This window comes from Gadus macrocephalus, chromosome 1 (genome assembly GCF_031168955.1).
Source record: "Gadus macrocephalus chromosome 1, ASM3116895v1".
Taxonomy (NCBI): Eukaryota; Metazoa; Chordata; class Actinopteri; order Gadiformes; family Gadidae; genus Gadus; species Gadus macrocephalus.
The window spans coordinates 6,046,480-6,068,262 of NC_082382.1; the positions used below are offsets into that span (position 1 = coordinate 6,046,480).

The 21,783-nt window shown below is 48.3% G+C and overlaps 2 protein-coding genes across 3 annotated transcripts; one reads left to right on the plus strand and one right to left on the minus strand.

The window, feature by feature from the left end:
• The first annotated feature begins 84 nt into the window (after nucleotides 1–84).
• On the plus strand, nucleotides 85–16,912 carry jph2 (junctophilin 2). 2 transcript variants are annotated; one of them, XM_060055491.1, is made up of 6 exons: nucleotides 85–1,221; nucleotides 2,741–3,557; nucleotides 12,670–12,788; nucleotides 13,669–14,624; nucleotides 15,112–15,205; nucleotides 15,487–16,912. In XM_060055491.1, exons 1-5 carry the CDS (start codon nucleotides 843–845, stop codon nucleotides 15,190–15,192), a joined length of 2,352 nt encoding a protein of 783 aa, XP_059911474.1. In that variant the 5' UTR covers nucleotides 85–842; the 3' UTR covers nucleotides 15,193–15,205; nucleotides 15,487–16,912. The 2 variants fall into 2 exon arrangements, with proteins under 2 accessions (XP_059911474.1, XP_059911465.1); XM_060055482.1 differs by having other exon boundaries at nucleotides 15,112–16,912.
• An 845-nt stretch (nucleotides 16,913–17,757) lies between these two features.
• Nucleotides 17,758–20,902, minus strand: LOC132460936 (tubulin alpha chain-like). The gene is made up of 4 exons (XM_060055917.1): nucleotides 20,744–20,902; nucleotides 19,689–19,914; nucleotides 19,453–19,601; nucleotides 17,758–18,801 (listed from the first exon to the last, which is right to left on the minus strand). The coding sequence occupies exons 1-4, from the start codon at nucleotides 20,744–20,746 to the stop codon at nucleotides 17,827–17,829; spliced, it is 1,353 nt and encodes a 450-aa protein (XP_059911900.1). The 5' UTR covers nucleotides 20,747–20,902; the 3' UTR covers nucleotides 17,758–17,826.
• Between the last annotated feature and the right edge of the window lie 881 nt (nucleotides 20,903–21,783).

Consider the following 21,783-nt stretch of genomic DNA (forward strand, 5'->3'; position numbering starts at 1 on the left):
GAGTGCAACTCCAGTAAGCGGCCGGCCTGGGGAGCCACACCGCAAGCAGCAGAGAGACCCGCACTGAGCTGTTGACTGTTGAACTGCTGAATGTTTTTAGATTTAAGGAACTCTGCTCGTCATACTATACCGATTTGGAAAGAACGAGGATATTATATTTATATTTAATTTGACTCGTTTGATTTAACGTTTAACGTTTGAGTGTAACCATCATACCAGTTCAAAAAAGTCCCGGAACTTGATAAAGAGGTTCAACAGGAGTATTAAAAACGGCCTACTAGTTAAGAGATGGTATGCACGCCCAGACCCGAGGTGGGAACGCTCCGGGATTGGGGAGCCGGGATTGGGTTGTATTTTTGGACCGGTGTGTGTAGGGACCGGTCGCCTTGTTAGGTCTGCTCAAGTATCTCCAACAGCAGCAACTGTCAGGAGAAGCTGACTGAAGAGGACGGGACGGGACAGGGCTGCTCTGTCTGTCCACCTTGAAGGCCATGCAAGATCCGTAGGCCACAACAGGACCATATCCATTCACAAGAAAGAAAATAACGACAACTACAAAAGTATTCTGCAACTATTGGAAAAGGAGCATGAGTAAGCAAAGGAACCCAGAAAGAAGACACTGGATCCCAAGATTAGAAGAAGCTTTTGATCTACTATTGAATGTTCCTGTAAAGCGGGTCAACATGTTCCCTCGGCCCACCTTCACGCAAGTGGTTTAATGAACTAAAGAACCCGTTTGGATGTCAGGCGAAGGTGATCTAAGATTTGGCAGGTTTTTATCTTCAGCGAGGTCAGAAGACGGATCAGCTTCTCGGTAGGTGACCTGCAGGTTCTTGGGAGGTATGAGTGGAGGTCGCTTTGAATTTGATGACGGCGGAGCTTTCTGTGGAGGTTGGGAAGGAGGTAAGGCTCACGGACATGGGATCTGCACTGGACCCAAAGGGCAGGGGGAATTCTCTGGCTCCTGGAATTACGGATTCGAAGTGGTTGGGGTCTACACCTGGCCCAGTGGGAACACCTACGAGGGGTACTGGTCACAGGGAAAACGACACGGTCTCGGGGTAGAAACCAAGGGACACTGGATTTACAGAGGGGAATGGACCCATGGCTTCAAAGGAAGATACGGCTCGCGTCTGAGTGTTGGCAGTGGGGCCAAGTACGAGGGGACCTGGAATAATGGACTTCAGGATGGATATGGCACAGAGACCTATGCTGATGGAGGTGAGAAGTGTTGAGACCATGTGGTTGAGACGTTGGATTGAGGCATTCTCAACGTGTGTGTTTTATGGAATGTTTATATCTTTTATGATTCAACATTAGTTTCGTTTTTTTTTTTTTTTAAGTAGGCCTACATTAGCTATCATGTAATAATGGCTTTCAAATTTTGCCACAAAAGTCAGTACATTCAGCCTCCTGGACCTGGCCATATTATGGACTAGGCCACAGGGCCCAATTCCCCGTGGCCCTTGCTCTTTTGGGTCCGGGCCAAAAGTTTGTATGTCCAAATAGAATGTGACCAGTTGGGCCCCTTATAGACACCAGCAATGGTCCATCTCTACCAGGAGGGCCCCAGCTACAGTGTGTCTGTACCAGGAGGGCCCTAGCTACAGTCCGTCTCTACCAGGAGGGCCCTAGCTACAGTCTGTCTGTACCAGGAGGGCCCTAGCTACAGTCGGTCTCTACCAGGAGGGCCCTAGCTACAGTCCGTCTCTACCAGGAGGGCCCTAGCTACAGTCTGTCTCTACCAGGAGGGCCCTAGCTACAGTCTGTCTCTACCAGGAGGGCCCTAGCTACAGTCCGTCTCTACCAGGAGGGCCCTAGCTACAGTCTGTCTGTACCAGGAGGGCCCTAGCTACAGTCTGTCTGTACCAGGAGGGCCCTAGCTACAGTCTGTCTGTACCAGGAGGGCCCTAGCTATTAGTTTGTAATTTGTTCGGGCTAAGCCACAATGGTACAGAATAGGTAGACAAGGGATATTAATGTTCACTTCATACTTGGAGGCCTCTCCCCTCTTGCTGCTAGATCCAGCATGCACCTGGACCTCATTACATAGTGTTACCCAGGAACTCTTTCAAACCAGGAAAAATCATTGTCTCCTGCTTCAGTCGGAACGTGGACTATAATCTACATTTTGAAGAAACTAAAGAAAGCTGTTATTCTCCTGCTCAAAAGGTTATATAATTATGTCAGACTAACATGACAAATATTTCGTGCAAGAATGGACTAAACTTAATTCAATAGACATTCCGAGTTATTTTGAGCACATCTCCTCTTCTGAAGGCCTGTTAAACCTCAATGATTGGCTATCTGATACAAGGCCAGTGTAGACGCCGTACGCAAAGCAATTGTGACGAGTCCCAGGCCGGAAAATGGCAAATGTCCCTCCAGCTGACTCATCAGCCCTGGGGCCCCGTGCGCTAAGGGGCGCACCGAGGGCTGCTGGCCGGGCAACATGGTACCACCAGATATCAGGGGGTAAATATAGCCCCCCAAACCCTGTGCCCCCGTGGCCTTACATTTCTGGGTCTGTCCCTCTGGAATCCACCCACGTGTCTGTTATATCCCCAGTCCAGACACGTTGTGTTTGTGCCCGGCATAAATACACAGGCCTTAGATACTTTATGCCAATGGCACCGGCCTTCCAATGTTTGATTGAAAAGACAATTAAGAAATAAGAAAGGACGATTTAGAAGGAAGTGGAAAGATGTTGTGGTTAATTGTTGCCCGCTGTCTCTTCCAGGCACGTTCCAGGGCCAGTTCACGGGGGGCATGCGGCACGGCTACGGGGTCCGCCAGAGCGTCCCCTTTGGCATGGCGGCCGTGGTGCGCTCCCCGCTCCGCACCTCGCTCACCTCCCTGCGCAGCGAGCAGAGCAACGGCGCCGTGCTGCAGCAGGACGTCCCGATGATCACCACCACCAACGCCGCGGGGGAGGAGACCTGCGCCCCCACGCCCACACAGCTGGGGCCGTCCCGCGGCGGCTTCGCCCTCACCCTCCAGGTGGACCCCGAGGCCGTCAAGCCCAAGAAGAAGGGCCTGTTCAACAGAGGCTCCCTGCTGGGCAAGCTGAAAAAGTCGGACTCGCGCACCTCCCTGTCCAGCCAGAAGAGCAAGATCAGCTTCCTGAGGACCGAGTCGGCCCTCAGCTCCAACAACAGCGACGCCAACTCCACCATCAGCATCGGGGACGACAGCCTGGCCGGCGCCGAGGACTTCCCCCCCGTGGAGGCGGACATCGACGCCACCACCACGGAGGTGTACATGGGCGAGTGGAAGAACGACAAGCGCTCGGGGTACGGAATAAGCGAGCGGTCCAGCGGGCTGAAGTACGAGGGAGAGTGGCTGAACAACCAGAGACACGGCTACGGATGCACCAGCTTCCCCGAGGGCGGCAAGGAGGAGGGCAAGTACCTCAACAACATGCTGGTCAAGGCCATGAAGAAGAGGGTGATCAACATCAGAGGCACCAAGATCAAGCAGAAGGTTGAGCGAGGGCTGGAGGGCGGGCAGAGGGCCGCCGCCATCGCCAAGCAGAAGGCCGAGATCGCGGCGTCCAGGTGAGGACAGGCTCCAGCTGCCATCTTGCTATCCTGTCATTGTTTACCAAGGTGGCGTTACCTAGCAACAATCTGCCTTTGGCTCGGACTCTATTATTAAGAACCACAGCACAGCTTTTTTATTCGGAGCTAATTTTACAGGAAATCTTTGCAAACGCGTACTTCAAACAAGTTAGAAATAGATTTTGAACAGATTTACCACATCATAGAAAAACAAATTAGGTTAATCAGCTGGTACAGCCACATATGTATCAGTATATCACAGATTAAACTATGAACAGGGAGACAATGCACACAGGGGGATCCAAATTATGTTCAGCTAATAATATGGGGTGCACCTGTAATTGTTACCCTAGTTCATTATCCTCTTTGTGTTTTTGATTTGGTTCCTTTAGCTCATTAGAGCTATTATTTATTATTTATAGTTAATGGTGGAAGGTGATTAACTTTGTAGAGTTAGATTATTCTCACCCGCTGAAATTCATATGTGACCAAATATCTCAAAGGTTAATTGAAGCCTTCGAAGCTGTCTTCTAATTGTGGTTAGGGACATTGCTATGGGGCTTTGGTTACTCCTAGCTCTCTGAGCCCCCTAGATGTTTTTATCCCCCCCCTTATGACTTAAAGGGGACCTATTATGACCTTTATGACCTATAAACGTTGTTATAATGATTGATAGTAATGTTTAACCATACACAAAAAACGATGTCGATATTCAGGAAACTCTTCCTCTCATCTGGGCGCTTTCAGCATTCTCTGTCAACGCTCGGTTTCGTCCTTCTCCGCCCCCTCGCCCCCCTCCTGCCAACCCAACTCCGTCGTGATTGGTTACCTTCCTCGAATCGCGCGCGGGCAGATTTGACCAGGCATATGGGGGCGCGGCAGGAGTTCATCTACGTAGATGATTTCCCGGAAATGTGAACAACTGAATCGCAAACGTTGTCCCGAGTGTTTAGCGCTCTGCACAGCCACCCCAGACTGTCAGCAGGGAATACGTCGAAATGCATATACGTCATTATTTGACACTTTAGTATGGTTAAACATGACTATCAATCATTATAACAACGTTTATAGGTCATAAAAGTCGAAAAAGCATAATAGGTCCCCTTTAAGTACAGTTGATGTCACTGAGAGCAGGGATATATAGTTGCATTGTCCAACCTGAAGTAGTATTTGAAAAAAATATGTTATGCCACAACAACGGCTGTCAAGTTAAGCAGAAGAAGGATTGTGGTATCGTTTACTCTTTACCCTGTTGCCCTTATGACAGAAAACATCTACAGCAGGAGGCCATCTTGGTTCCCCCTTGCCCTTATGAAAGGAAACATGTACAGCAGGAGGCCATCTTGGTTCCCCCTTGCCCTTATTACAGGAAACAACTACAGCAGGAGGCCATCTTGGTTCCTCATTGCCCTTATGACAGGAAACTTCTACAGCAGGAGGCCATCTTGGTTCCCCATTGCCCTTATGACAGGAAACTTCTACAGCAGGAGGCCATCTTGGTTCCCCATTGCCCATTCTACTTGATAGAGGCTGGTAACGTTTGCACAGACACCAAGAGTGGTGTTAAAGTGTAATTCCGGCGATAATTTAACCCAGGGTCTTTTTCGGCATGAAGACCCATAAAATAAGCCCTCCAGACACTTTTTTTCGATGATAATTGAGTATAGAGCTTACCCGTGAATGTCCGGAGCAATGTAACAGCCCAAATGGCTTTCATGTTATTGGCTAGGGGCACTGCAAACGCTTCTAAATCGGCATTTTTTAAAACACTAATATTGCTCAAAATAGCCCCAAACCTCTGCAATAGCATGAGTAGGGTCCCTACACATAAAACGAAGCATCAACAACTTAGTAAGTGTACCGGGAGTTTATTTACTGTTTTCCAAGTCTGTGCCTTACCGATAGGTCCATGTTTCCAGGAAGTCAGCTCGAGTCGATTACCGGCTCCCATAATTAATATAATAAAGGAAACCCTAGTCATGCTACTGCAGAGGTTTTGAGCATTATGAGTGGTCGAAAAATGCAGATTTGGAAGCGTTCGCAGTGCCCCTAGCCAATAACATGGAACCCATTTGGGCTGTTACAATGCTCCGGGCATTCGCGGGCAAGCTCTACACTCGATTATCAATGGGAAAAAAGGGTCTGGAGGGCTTATTTCAAGAGTCTTCATGCCGAAAAAAAGACCCTGGGTTCAAGACCCCCCCCGGATCAAGTTTAAAATCCTCCTACTCACCTACTAATCCCTGCATGCTCTGGCCCCCCGTTACCTCTCTGACCTCCTCCATCCCTACACCCCCCTGCGGTCCCTCAGGTCCTCTGCTAAGGACCAGCTGGAAACCCCCCGCACCAGACTCAAGACCTTTGGGGACAGGGCCTTCTGCGCCTCTGCCCCCACTCTGTGGAATCTGTTCCCCCTCCATATCCGCTGTGCCACTTCAGTGGAGTCCTTCAAAAATCTCCTGAAGGCACACCTCTTCTTAGAGGCCTATGGCCTTTAACCTGCCCCCCCCCCCCCCCCTGTGTACACCTCTTGTAAAGCGACCTTGGGTACCTTGAAAGGCGCTATATAAATTGAATTTATTATTATTATTTTTATTATTATTTTCAATGGAATTACACTTTAAGCCAAGGGAAGCTTAACATTTTTGGATCATAAGTCACTATGAGGGACCTCAATTGCATAGATTTCTCAATAGCATTACAGTGAATGTTTACTTCTATCTTCAATGGAGAAGAATTCAATTTGCATTGTATCACTCAAGCCTTTTTTTTTTCATTCAACAATCATTCTGGAGAAATCAAATATGCATCATTACATTTTCCCAATAGGCCAAAATATACAAAATAGTTCCATTTTAAAAGTTGATATTGCGGAGGATGTTCCCAGAGGGCTCATTGCCGCAGCGCTGAGGGCTGGCCACACAGAAGGGGACACATTGAATCTCTAAATGAGGGCCAGTTCGAAAGCTGCTTCAGTAGCATTGGAGTCCTTTAGGTGTGATCACAGCACCTCTTCTCTCTTCACTTCAGTTGTAAATCTTTGGGAGTATTTAATATGTTATTATCTTTGGTTGGTCTTTCATAGATCCTATAGCTCATTGTGAGGCTGAAATTCCTTGTGTTCTGTAGTTTTTAACTGTAAAGTATTGCCGAAGAATCAACCATTTGTTGAAGGATGGATTTTTTGCGTTTCTCTATGGCCTTAAAAGGCCGTAGCATTTTCCCTCAACAATAATCCTTGGCACCTGAAATCAGCCAAGTGTTTATAGTAAGTGAGGCTGCTGTGATGGACGACAGATCCTGTCCCTGCACAGATGGGAATCTAAATATTTGAACTGAAGGCTAAGCTGCATTATAAGAGTTATGAGGCAGTGTTACTTTAAGAACATCTAATATCATATGCATCATCTCAACCGACTGGCCTGCATAGCCTTCCATGGATAGTCAAGAGCTTCTTACCAGGAGCTAAGAATGGAACTCATTAAGATGGCACTACTTTAAACAGCGCTTCATGTAACACATTCTAGACAGAACAAAACACAAAGACCATCCTGCATCTAACTCATTTATTATGGCTCTCATACAGTACTGGAAGGAGATACACTGGAATCCCTTATTATTCAAGACAAACACACAATTGTGCATTGTACATTCGCTCCTCTTTAGTGTGCCCCAACAACGGCCATGCCGTCAGTGGCAGGCCAGACCTCATCAGCTCACCAACCATGTCCAGTTAACCGAGGATTCCCTGGCATTAACCCAGTGAAGGTGTCTCCGCTTGTGGTTGTGTTGAGTTGTAGGGAAGGTTGAGTGGGGGCAGGAGGCCGGATGTTTTTATGGTCTGTTTGGTCGCCCATACTGGGTGCAAATGATTCATGGATGGGGGCCCTGTGTCACAGAGGAGCCTTGACTAAATATGGACAGGCCACAAGCTTGCTAGTACCACAATCAGGGGAGAATGCAGGAGCTGATCCACCCCCTCCTCCCCATTGTCTTCTAAACTCATCTCTACTGCCTATAGTCGGAGAAGCCTGCCAGGCACACCTTCTAACTTGAATGAGCTACTCCTCTCGCACTATCTTTAGCACTCACAATCTTTGTAATAACCACAGTCTCCAGCTTTCTTCTGCCACACAGTTGGTTTGTGCCCCTCCTGTGATCTCTTAACTTGTGTGTATGTATTTCAGAATCAGTTCAGCGCTTGGGTGTAGGAGCTTTTATGGACTTTATCACTGTACACGCACCAGTTACAGATGTCAGACACCAGTCCACCTTGCGTCAGCAGCGGTGTCGAATGGTTCAGCGGATATAAATAGGACCCCCACTCCGGCTCATATGCAAGTGCTAGGTTCTAAACGCAGAGCATATAGACGGGGCAGCACCTAGATCCTCTAGTGTGTGGCTTTGCACACACGCGGCCTGCTGCTGACACATGCGTTCTGTGGCTGTGACAGACGTCAACAAGGCAAGGCTCTGGTTCCATCAGGGACAAGGGAAATGCCGGAGATATGTCATGATTGAAAAGGAACCTGCAATTAAATGACGCTCTTTTAAAGCTATGGGAGGCAAATTCCTTTTCATCCCTGAAGCAGTCAATAAATTAAATAATAAAATAAAATAATAAAAGTATCTGTGGTCATTTCATCTGGCCCGAATGAAAGGATTGTTAGCTACCTGCCGAGCTAGCTACCTGCTAGATACCTACCGGCCTAGCTACCTACCTGCTAGCTTAGCTTGCTGCCTGCCTATCCTAGCTTTAATGCTTCAGTCAACAACAATGTGGAATTGATGGTCTCACAATTGTGTGAGTCCTTCACTTTCTGACAGACATAATGTCTCATGGACGGACGTGTTGGCCATCTTTTAATAGAAAGTCAATTAACATGAACTTTCTCTCTCTCTCTATCTTCATTTCTTTCCTTGCATTGTATTCTCCATCACTGTCTTGCTTTCACTCCTTCAATCTTTCCTTCCACTTTACTCTTCCTCTTATCTCTGGCACACACGTGTGGGCATGGGAACATGCACACACACACACACACACACAGTAGCTCAGGAGGTAGAGTGGGTTGGCTGGTAACCTGAAGGTTGTTGGTTCGATCCCCGGCTCCTCCTAGCTGAGTGTCGAGGTGCCCTTGAGCAAGGCACCTAACCCTGACTGTTAGCTCCCGACGAGCTGGCTGTCGCCTTGCATGGTTGACTCCGCCGTCGGTGTGTGAATGTGTGCGTGAATGGTGAATGTGAGGCAATATTGTAAAGCGCTTTGAGTGGCCAATAGGTTAGAAAAGCGCTATATAAATGCAGTCCATTTACACACACACACGCGCATTAACATACACACGCATAGCCAAATGCACACACACAAACAACATACATGCACACAGAAGACTTGTCCACATACACAACCTTACTTTTTATAGTTGAATTGGACCCTCCCCAGAGATCCAGTAGCACATGCCAGGATGACAGGCCCTCTTGGCGGTGGACGTCAGCAGGGCCGACACAGAGCAGGCGCGGAGGGTAGGGGAGCCTCAGTAGGGCTTCTTCAACACACTCATTATGTACCGCGCCACTCAGCTATATAGAGGAACATACATGGTATACGTTACGCCATAATTGGTTTCCTATTACAATAAATAGTTCAAAGTTTTCCTTGACAACTTAGACACACTGTTTATATATCTGTCCCACAAGTACCCCCGTCACACACGCACACGCACACGCACACACACACACACACACACGCACACACACACACACACACACACACACACACACACACACACACACACACACACACACACACACACCAGGAGCCGTGGTCTCCATTGGGGGAGAGTTTAGGTCCGCCTGCAGGAAGACCACACATACAGTACACCACTGCTCTCCCCATTCACAAATTCAATTCTCAATGCTGATACTATTATTTATGCATGTTTAATAATTAATATGTTTCTGCATAGCACAGAGCTTTGGTTTTACAAACAGAACAAAAATTCTGAGCTGAATAGGAATAGAAAATGGGCACCATTCGTCCCCATCCGTTTTCTCCCACCCACAACGTGGGAACCCACCCAGTAGGACCACCTGGAGGTAAGGTAGGGGAGGGAACCCACCCTGTAAGACCACCTGGAGGTAAGGTAGGGGAGGGAACCCACCCTGTAAGACCACCTGGAGGTAAGGTAGGGGAGGGAACCCACCCTGTAAGACCACCTGGAGGTAAGGCAGGGGAGGGAACCCACCCTGTAGGACCACTGGAGGTAAGGCAGGGGAGGGAACCCACCCTGTAGGACCACTGGAGGTAAGGTAGGGGACTGAACCCACCCTGTAGGACCACTGGAGGTAAGGTAGGGGAGTGAACCCACCCAGTAGGACCACCTGGAGGTAAGGTAGGGGAGGGAACCCACCCTGTAAGACCACCTGGAGGTAAGGTAGGGGACTGAACCCACCCTGTAGGACCACTGGAGGTAAGGTAGGGGAGGGAACCCACCCAGTAGGACCACTGGAGGTAAGGTAGGGGAGTGAACCCACCCTGTAGGACCACTGGAGGTAAGGTAGGGGAGGGAACCCACCCTGTAGGACCACTGGAGGTAAGGTAGGGGAGGGAACCCACCCAGTAGGACCACTGGAGGTAAGGTAGGGGAGGGAACCCACCCAGTAGGACCACTGGAGGTAAGGCAGGGGAGTGAACCCACCCTGTAGGACCACTGGAGGTAAGGTAGGGGAGGGAACCCACCCAGTAGGACCACTGGAGGTAAGGTAGGGGACTGAACCCACCCTGTAGGACCACTGGAGGTAAGGCAGGGGAGTGAACCCACCCTGTAGGACCACTGGAGGTAAGGCAGGGGAGTGAACCCACCCTGTAGGACCACTGGAGGTAAGGCAGGGGAGTGAACCCACCCTGTAGGACCACTGGAGGTAAGGTAGGGGAGGGAACCCACCCAGTAGGACCACTGGAGGTAAGGTAGGGGAGTGAACCCACCCTGTAGGACCACTGGAGGTAAGGTAGGGGACTGAACCCACCCTGTAGGACCACTGGAGGTAAGGTAGGGGAGTGAACCCACTCAGTAGGACCGCTTGAGGTAGGGAAGTGGTTGAAGGAATGTAAAAAGTGGGCCTAGTTATTGGTATTTTTTTCGTTGTTTGTTGAGACACACAAGTACATTCGGAAGACCAGTGTCATCAACTTTGACTGTTGAATGAATGACGTTCAGCACCACAATAGAAACCACCTGATGGAACAAACTGGGACAACAGACTAGGGCCCTGCAGGGTTACGTCCATGAGGCCGGTACGATATGTCCAGTACTTCACTGAGGCAATGCCTGAAATGTTCAGAAGTTCCAGAGTCTAGAACCAGCAGCGGCGGCGAGGTGGTCTAGGGGCGAGGTGGTCTAGGGGCGAGGTGGTCTAGGGGCGAGGTGGTCTAGGGGCGAGGTGGTCTAGGGACGAGGTGGTCTAGGGGCGAGGTGGTCTAGGGGCGAGGTGGTCTAGGGGCGAGGTGGTCTAGGGACGAGGTGGTCTAGGGGCGAGGTGGTCTAGGGGCGAGGTGGTCTAGGGGCGAGGTGGTCTAGGGGCGAGGTGGTCTAGGGGCGAGGTGGTCTAGGGGCGAGGTGGTCTCCTTGTGCTCCTTCTGGAGCGTCTTCTCTCACAGCGCGGGGCGCTACAGTGCGTAACAGCTGCTGCATGTCAGCGGAGCGCTGTCATTCCAGCCTTCATATTCTCTCACTAACAGCATGCAGGGCTGAGGGTGGGGGGCGGGGGGCCGGGGAGGAGGACCCCCGTCCCGGAGGAGGAGGTGTTGACTGCCGGGACGGGTGGAGGGGAAACTCAAGGGTGTGCTGATGGTCCCGACAGGAAGGGTCTCCCTGCTCCCACCCCACCTCCCATGGGAGGGCTTGGGTCGGGGGGGGGGGGGCTATATTCAGACCAGTGTAACGTTACAGTATTTCAAGCATTCACAGAGTGTTCAAAATCACAAATACTCCTCTGTTAATCTGGTCAGTGTAGCGTGAGGTCATTCAGGCACGGTTTCATTCTTCTTCTTTTAAAGAAAAGTGTTGTTCTTGATGCCTAAACATCCGCTGACATTGTATTGCGTAGAAGTCAATCCAATTGTTTGCAATATACAGGAACTTTACAGCGGTTTGGCTTAGTCTCCAACTGATACTTGTTTAGGGTACAGGATAGGCCTACTAGAATAGTGGACAAAGCGCTACACATGGGTTATCTCACAGCTAATAATTCTAATGAACCATCCCACACACACACACACACACGCAAGCACACACACTGAGGACGGCTGGGCGGGGCCTGTCCCCGGGGACACTGAGGACGGCTGGGCGGGGCCTGTCCACGGGGACACTGAGGACGGCTGGGCGGGGCCTGTCCACGGGGACACTGAGGACGGCTGGGCGGGGCCTGTCCACGGGGACAGTGAGGACGGCTGGGCGGGGCCTGTCCACGGGGACAGTGAGGACGGCTGGGCGGGGCCTGTCCACGGGGACAGTGAGGACGGCTGGGCGGGGCCTGTCCACGGGGACAGTGAGGACGGCGGGGCGGGGCCTGTCCACGGGGACAGTGAGGACGGCTGGGCGGGGCCTGTCCACGGGGACACTGAGGACGGCTGGGCGGGGCCTGTCCACGGGGACAGTGAGGACGGCTGGGCGGGGCCTGTCCACGGGGACAGTGAGGACGGCTGGGCGGGGCCTGTCCACGGGGACAGTGAGGACGGCGGGGCGGGGCCTGTCCACGGGGACAGTGAGGACGGCTGGGCGGGGCCTGTCCACGGGGACAGTGAGGACGGCTGGGCGGGGCCTGTCCATACACCTCACCACTATCACCTCCACTTTCAAACTGCGATTTATTGCAAGTCGTGCAGAACCTCTGAGGGTGACAGAGGTTTTGCCTTCCACAGCAACATTAGCGGCGAAACCAAGACTGTTAATGCCAGTGCCATGCGTTTCTGATTCACTAACGATAACTAGAAGTCTACTACTTACCACACTGGAGACAGCCGGCTAGAGGAGCGAGGTGCTCACTGCATCAGGAGGAGCAGCGGAGTGCTGCTGTCTGGCCGAGGGGTTCAACAGGATGTTGTCATTCTCAGGACGTGCCACGCCAAGGCCAAGGCGGAGGGAGCAGACCAGGCGGCCATGGCCTCCAACTCAGAGTCCAGCATCGCCCGCCTGGTGGCCACAGAGCTGTCCCCTTCGTTTCACCAGCCAGGTCTGGGCTCTTCTTTCTTCATATCCACTAAATATGTTTGTATTCCATTCTATACACTTATAGGATGCACATTTTATTCAGTATACTGATCTACTAGTAATACTGGAATGGTTTTTATTATATTTTGACAAGTAAGAGATGAAAACAACACAAATGTATGTAGTAAGGAGGTAAAGAACTATAAAATACATCAGAAAGAAAACAACGACAATACACAAATGATTGCAACTTTATAGTGATTCTTTTCTGTTTGAACAACGTAGCATGGTAACGTCTTCCTGTACTAGTGTGGAAGGGAACGTATTGCTCAAGCAAGGCAGGCCGCTAGACAAAAATAACCTTGTAGACCCATGAATATACTGCACACCTTTTCCCATCTGCTTTCGGTGCTTCGTACACCGAAGCACCACATGATGCAAGCAGCCAGCGCAAAGCGGCTCCTTGGCTGGTCTGTTGCTGATGCTACAAGGACACATCGTGACTGAAGCCTGGGATGCATCTTTCCTACCTTCCCCAGCAGGGAGAGACCATAGAGTACTGCAGCACTCAATCAAAGCATTGCTGCAGTTTATACAGGTTGGCTGCTATGAGTAACAGCCTATACCTCAATGAGACCTTTACAAAATAAAAAGAAAAGAGCAAGAACAATACCTTGATTTACAAGGTTGCATTTCTGTGACGTCATATCCACCATGAATGACTAGAGAGGCCGACAGTGATGAACCCATCTATCAAAGTTCAGAGTGTAAGGGGTAAGCAGTCCATCGTCTTCAGAGAGGAGGACTAATCCGTCTTCATCTGAGGCCTCAATGTCTCTTTTTACCTGATGCATGCGTGTCGTGTGTATGGCGTGTATCTGTAACCCACGGTGGCCCCGCAGGTCCACAGTATCTGAGGAAGCGCTTACTCCAGGACGGGGTTGAGGACAACGTGGACACCGACATGCACGAGCCACTGCTGGCCGAGGAGGAGCCCCTGCCCACGCCCCCGGAGAGCCCGTCCATGAACGAGCTGGACCGCCTCATGCCTGGCTCCACTCCGGCCCGCACGCCCTCCCCCAGCCCGGGCATCGCCAACAGGGAGGACCCCCTGCTGCTCCGACCAGGGAGCTGGAGCGGAGAGAAGAGCAGCAAAGGTGGAGGCAGCGCAGCCAGCAGCAGAGCCAACAGCAGAACCGCCAGCCGCCCCACCACCCCTTCGTCCTCCGCTTCTGTGCCGGCCCCGGCACCGACCTCGGCCCCCGAGGGCACCGAGGTGGCGGCCCCTTCCGGCCCCCCGAGCCGCCAGAGCAGCGCGGTGGAGCCGGGCTCGGACCTGGAGATCAAGCCGCTGCAGAAGTTCGACGGCGAGGAGAGCGCCGCCGCCGAGCCCGTGGACCCCGTGGGAACCGGCCTCGTCTCCCACGACGAAGACCAAGCCGCCCAGCCCGTCGTCAAGGCTCCGCCCAAAGCTGCCGACAAGCCCGAGCCAGAACCCGTCGAGACGCCCGGCGAGCCGACCCCGCCGCCCGCCCCTCCGTCCCGGGCCGCGTCCGTCCCTCCGTCCCGGGCCGCGTCCGTCCCTAGGATCAGCGTGGAACCCAGCAGCAGAACGCCCAGCAGGACGGGCAGCCGGTCGGAGACCAAGCCAGTCGAGAGACAGGAGCCCAGTCCCGCTCCGTCTCCCACACCCAAACTTCAAGCAAAGGTTGTAGCCAAGCCGGTAGAAGCCAAGGCTGTGATTGGCCAGCCAGCGGTGACATCACCAGCCACGGTGGAGACCAAAGTAGAGGCCAAGCAAAAGACAGTCATGAAGGTTCCGAGCAAAGAGAGGACTGTAGATTCTGTGGAGTTAGAGGTAAGGCCGCTTACCTTCACATATAATGTACCATTAGTTTGAGAACACTACAACTGTTTGTCCCCAATTACATTTAGTTAAGAACAAGGTCAAAGCCACACAGGGTACTACAGTCATGATCAGGGCTGCGGGTATAAGTTGCACAGTTGAGGGAGGGTCCAAGGCATAGGGGAGCCCATTGGAATAAATAAAAAAATAAAAATTATGGAGGTAACAATTGTTCTCTCCCCCCGGTCAACAATTGTTTTCATGCCTTAGGCGAAAGGGCCGATACGATTTTTCACCGAAATAAAGTCAAGTTTAGGGCAAGTATAATATATGAATATATCACTTTCGTCTTCAAGGGATAGGACTTATATATATCAGTAGGATTCCAGGGTCTGGGTTTGGCCTTATTGCAGCATATAGCCTGCCTGCACAGCTCTTCTGTTTGGAAGTGATGCATATGTTTGTATTGATTGTCGTCTTCTTCTTCTTTCTTTCCAAGGGTCCGAACACAATCATGATCTGTATGGTCATCCTTCTGAACATCGGCCTGGCCATTCTGTTCGTACACATCTTGTCATGAGTCAAAAAAAAAGGTGAACCTAACACACAATGAAACTAAAGTGACAGCCCCCTTTTCTGGGGAAATACAAATAAGAACAATCGTGTGCCCAAACAACATCATCTGTGGTTTGGTTTGAGTGTTTGAACTCCAATTGATGAAGTGCTTCATCCATGACTCTCTGCAGTATAGCAAAACTATGTTGGAACTCTGTACATAATCTCTGCATCGATGCAGTGATATGACCAACTTAAGTGAACATTGGTAATAATGGATTTATCTCTCTCTAATTTGTCATCTGCTGGTCTCCTGCAGGTCCACTAGCAAAGTTGGAGAGGGATGGCTTAGTCTGCCTTTTCAGCGACGACCAGAGATCACGCAGGGAGTTGCTCTTAAAGGAAATGCTTATATGGATGATCACCGCTCTCCAAAGGTTAAGCTAAAGAGACAGAGGCTAACACTTTCATGAGGGATAAAGGAGGAGCTGTTGTCCGAATCTGAATGACAGTGGATGAAACTCAGTTCATGTGAATGTGATGCTGTATGTAGGGGTCTCTGGGACCTGTGACTGGGATACGGCTACGTGATGTGTTTCAGTGAATGCACGAGCATGCTATGGCGGGCAAAGATGGCGAGTAACAGTGTGTCAACACAGTACAGGCAGCTTCGAACCAAATCCTTTGACTGGCAGTTGCTGACCTGCTCTTTAGGCACATAGATAGATTAATAATTTGTGGATTCCCAAATGTTTAAACTAGATAACTAAATTATTATTGCTGTTTGCCAATGTATATTTACAATTGATTTCTGGTTGATTATGGGCAAGATATACAAACTTAATACTGTCCTTAGGTCTCTTGAGCTTTTCACTGTTAGTACTTAGGAACAAAGTAAATGATTTGGAGAAGATATTGTTCAAATAGGTTGTGACAAGGATTGAGTTTGAGCACATGAGCAAGTATCTCTTATGTCACTGCTTATTTTAATTTTTTTGATCTTTGTGTACAAACCACATTAGAATTGGATCGTTCTGGACTTCTCACAATTCATTTGTATTTATTTGGGGTAATTGCAAAAACACACCTTACATTTCAATGTTTGGAGTTGATGAATGAAATAGTGTAGAAAAAATAACATGATTGGGCATGAACGTTATCGAGTCCTGCTTATATTTTTTTTATGTAAAAACAATGTCACATGACGGTTAGGTTGGAAAGGTTTTAGCGGTTGGATGGGTAGTTATGTTGGATGACGGTACAGAAAAGGGTGCGATGATAAGAAACGGTAAAAACGGTGTTTATTAAATTGTAGGCAACTATGCATAAGTAAAACAAAAAGAAGATTTTTGTAGGGAGGAAATGTAAACCTAAAAAGCTATTTATTAATCTTTGGAACTGAGATTATCTCAAGATGGAGGAAAGGAATGATGAGCTCCACGTCTTACAGCACTGATGCGCTCCGGACAGTTTTTATATTTCTCCCTGGATCCTAATATTAATGCACAAATTCACAATTATTGTAATGCAGCAAAAATATTTCAAATAGAATTGTATCTGTTGACGCTCGCATGTGAAAATCTGGAAAACAGGAATAGCTGTGCTTTATTTCTTCCCAGACACCATCAGTGCACTTATGACCTAAACATGTATGATGCAACCGGTCAGAGGCGTTCAAAATATGCATTAATTTACTTACTCGATCTCAAGCTTCAACAATTGAATAAACTATTTTACATCCGTAATTTGTGTATTCGTTTTTTACATGGGTGTAGGATCCATTAGTAACAGATTTCCTTTTAGTTTCTAAAACACATAAACTGTCTGTTTGAAATAAGGATTGGTGCGATTTGGTAAAATCGCATTTGTTGACATGAACATTTCCAAAATCAAAAACTTTCCAAATAAGTAAATGCAGAACACTTACCTTGCGAAACATTTTTGAAATTTCCCGCATAAATGTTTCCAACAACCTTGGTGTTCTATGTTACTGGCCTTATGATATACCTAAATGTTGTATCTGCGTTTCAGTTATGACTAGTGTCCAGTAACTGAGGAAACCAGTTCGTATTTTTAAACCGCACCTGTCCCCTCAGTCCGACCACCAGGGGATCCAAGCTCTATTTAGACCTCCGCACAATGCCTCACTTCAGAAACGGTCAGGCAGCAGGTTTTCAAACCGGTCTGAAATGCAGCTTGACATTGTCCCTAGTTCTTGCTTCAGATATATTGTAGTTTCTAATCAATACGCTTAATACATAATTAAAAAAAACAATTTTACTTTACTCAAACGTGAAGCAGTTGACGTAGGCCTACTTAAGAGCAATGCGAGCCTACAGCGCCCTCTAGCCGTCTTTAGAAATGCAGTCATTTTGATGAATAATTACATCAGTTAACAATTTTGACTGAGGTTCATAAGACTATTTATGGAATAGATGAAAAATAATAATAATCGTAGCTCAACTTTGCATCAAGGAATGTTTGGACTGCATTTTTTGCTATGTATAGCCATACTGGGCACAAATTAAACAGTCAAGCAAAAGATCTGAAAAGGACAGGTCGACTTCAATAAAGATATTCAAAGACATAGTGCTGTTAGAACGATTTATTACCGACAATAGATCAAGGATCACAATTCCAGGCAAATCTTACAACGCATCTAATACTCCTCATCACCCTCCCCATCTCCAACACTGTCAGCTCCCACCTCCTCATAATCCTTCTCCAGGGCTGCCATGTCCTCTCTGGCCTCAGAAAACTCTCCCTCTTCCATACCCTCACCCACATACCAGTGCACAAAGGCCCGCTTGGCATACATCAGATCAAACTTGTGGTCAAGACGAGCCCAGGCCTCTGCGATGGCAGTGGTGTTGCTCAGCATACATACAGCCCTCTGGACCTTGGCCAGATCTCCACCAGGAACTACAGTGGGGGGCTGGTAGTTGATGCCAACCTTGAAACCAGTTGGGCACCAGTCTACGAACTGAATTGAGCGTTTGGTTTTAATGGAGGCAATGGCAGCATTGACATCTTTGGGCACCACATCACCACGGTACAAAAGGCAGCAGGCCATGTATTTGCCGTGGCGTGGGTCGCATTTCACCATCTGATTGGCCGGCTCAAAGCAGGCATTGGTGATTTCCGAAACCGTTAACTGCTCATGGTATGCCTTTTCAGCAGAGATGACCGGGGCATAGGTGGCCAGAGGGAAATGAATACGGGGATAGGGCACCAAGTTGGTCTGGAACTCTGTCAGATCAACGTTAAGAGCACCATCAAAACGGAGGGAAGCAGTGATGGAGGACACAATCTGACTGATCAGCCTGTTGAGGTTGGTATAGGAAGGACGGTCAATATCTAGGTTCCTACGGCAAATATCATAGATGGCCTCATTGTCTACCATGAAGGCACAGTCAGAGTGCTCTAGGGTGGTGTGTGTGGTGAGGATGGAGTTGTAGGGCTCCACCACAGCAGTGGAGACCTGGGGAGCTGGGTAGATGGCAAACTCCAGTTTGGACTTCTTGCCATAGTCAACTGATAGACGCTCCATCAGCAGGGAGGTGAAACCAGAACCGGTGCCACCTCCAAAGCTGTGGAACACCAGGAAGCCCTGGAGCCCAGTGCACTGGTCAGCCTGGGAACAGAAAACAATACCACTTTATCTTCCGGTATTTGAAATTAGCTGTTACTTGACCTTAAGATAAACGCAAAAGTTAATGACAAGAGCAAAACCCAAATTATAAATTTTGGGTTTTAAACATCTTGCATATGATTTTCATCAAAGTAATCTATGCTATAAAGTCTATTTTCTGTAGCCATTGGCCCCCAATAATGTCTCATTGAGTGCAGCATGTCAAACTGAAGACAGCTGTCCTGCTTATATTGTGTATATACATTTCCCAGCTGCCTTAGTGGTTTCCCCACTTCTTTGCTAGCCATGTTTACCACCATCAATAGCTTACACCTGTACTTGGAGCCAAATATGGAATTTGAAGACCATTTCTAGAATGTGGGGCTCTCTTCGGTAATTTGGCTTCTTAAGCCAAATTACCAGCCAGCAATTAATAATCACTGGCTGGATTTAAAAAATTGCCGTTTAAAGAAGGTAGTTCCATTAATCTTAGCAACATCTTAATCTAGAGGACTCCCAGACACCCTGAATAAGGGCCAGATACCCCTTCAGCCGTTACATGATCCATACATTCATCCCGAAACCCGAAACCACAATTGAAAATTACACGTATATGTATTTTGACGGAACACATTTAACAACAGTTGTACGAACCAGCTTGCGCATCCTGTCCATCACTAGTTCGATGATCTCCTTGCCGATGGTGTAGTGTCCACGGGCGTAGTTGTTGGCTGCATCCTCCTTACCAGTAATCAGCTGCTCAGGGTGGAACAGCTGGCGGTAGGTCCCAGTGCGCACCTCGTCTGAAAACAGAAAAGATTAGGTTCCATTAATACTCAATAATTTAAGGCAATCAATAAATAAACAATGCAACTGAGAGGGGAACCTACCAATGACAGTTGGCTCCAGGTCTACAAAAACAGCTCTGGGGACGTGCTTCCCAGCTCCAGTCTCACTGAAGAAGGTGTTGAAGGAATCGTCTCCTCCTCCAGAAGAGACCTTCATGCTGGGCATCTGCCCATCAGGCTGGATCCCATGCTCCAGACAGTAGAGTTCCCAGCATGCATTGCCCATCTGGACACCGGCCTGACCAACGTGGACTGAGATACATTCCCTCTAAAAGATGATAAAACAATCTAGTTTAGTACTCTACAAAACAAAAACCATAAGTAAGACCTGCAAATTCACAGAGGGCAACAGTGGGGAGAAGATCGTGAAATGAGATCAAACGCATGGATGATGGACATTGCCCGGCCTATTTCACAACTGAACTGCGTCACCGATCGGGGTGGGGTTAGTGCGGATAGAGGATGCCTTTGTGTTGTTGCACCAGATACGAAAACATCATGACAAACCACCTGACAGGCTGCAAGACTAATTATATTTAGTGACCAGAGTTCGAATCACGGAGAATATCACAGGCTACAATACATAAAACATACGAGTGGAAATGTATTTTGCCTCCATTTCATCACATGGGATATTAGCAGTTAAAATGGCAACTGCGTAGGATGCCTCTTCTCGATGCAAAGAGAAAATGAACCTCGATTAGAAATATACATCATCGAGAGCGTTACACCTTTGACAATGGTAAGGCTCGTTTACGGATACCGTTCATTAACTATGTGTTCTCCCACCGAAATAAATACTCCTCATTGTGAGCGGACTGAAGCGCATCGACGCCCAACGCGCCAACCTCAGCTATCAGCTGCAAACAGCGGGAAACTGAGGGAATCATGTTCAATATAGCAACAAAGTAACAGTATATATTCTGTCTAATAATCATTGATGCCAATCGTAGGTTGAGCCAATAGGATGGCAGAACGGCTGTTTTTCTCAGGTTCTACATTAAGGAGTGAAATCAGACGTCATCGGGTGATTCTCATCAATAACCCACAGAAACATGAACTCAATCATTTTTGATAAGGAAAACTATCACGCTCACCATTTTTTCTGATGCGTCAAAAAATTGAAGTAGAAAAATAGAAGATTAGACGAAACACGAGGATTGCAGTAATTTCTTACAGGTAGACCTTTATGGGTCGATGTAAGAAGGATCTAGGCCTGGCCCCCGTTAGGCGGGCTGCTTTATACTTCCTCGTCGCGGAAAGGGGCTGCTCAATCCCATTGGCTGAGTGTCACATGAGCACGTTTCTATTGGATGAACCAGCACAGCATGTCATGTTCGTTCATTGTCACGACAAGGGACGACTCTGCATAAAGTGGGGCAGTCGAAAGAGGCGAAATTTTAGAGTCTGGAGTCTGAGACTGAATCCTATTTGCGGTTGAATACCTATTTCTTTGTCACTGGCATTCACCCTACACTACATTTTATGATGGGAACAGCATTTATGTTATTGCATGAAGTCTTATTACGTTAAGGCATGTTATAATAACTTTCTCCTCTTACACACACACACACACACACACACACACACACACACACACACACACACACACACACACACACACACACACACACACACACACACACACACACACACACACACACACACACTCTCTCTCTCACACACACACAATTCGCTGTGTCACTAGGTCTGATTCCTTTAGTCTTGAAGGCCTGTTTTATTAGTCATTCAAAATGTGAATATCGCCCAAAGCAGTCCTCACAGATATAGCCTGCCTCCCCTGTCAACCATTTTGCCTTCAATAGGTAAGATATTCCATCCATTAATGTGTTTTTTTTGTCTCGTTAAACCAGAACAAAAGCTCTTATGATGAGCAAATATTTATTTAGAAATAACTGGTCTTTGAGACAGATTTTCTCACCAAATTACAAATCATAGGGGTGGTTTATTTGAACAATTCCTTCTTGTATTGTTAACACTTAAATATAAAAGATATATGTTTATTTGCTTTTCATGTTTAAGGATTCATGTACTTAGGAAAATGCCTCAACAGACCCACTTTAAAATAAATTCTTGTCAAGTGCACATTTCAATACTATATTCAACCGAACACAAG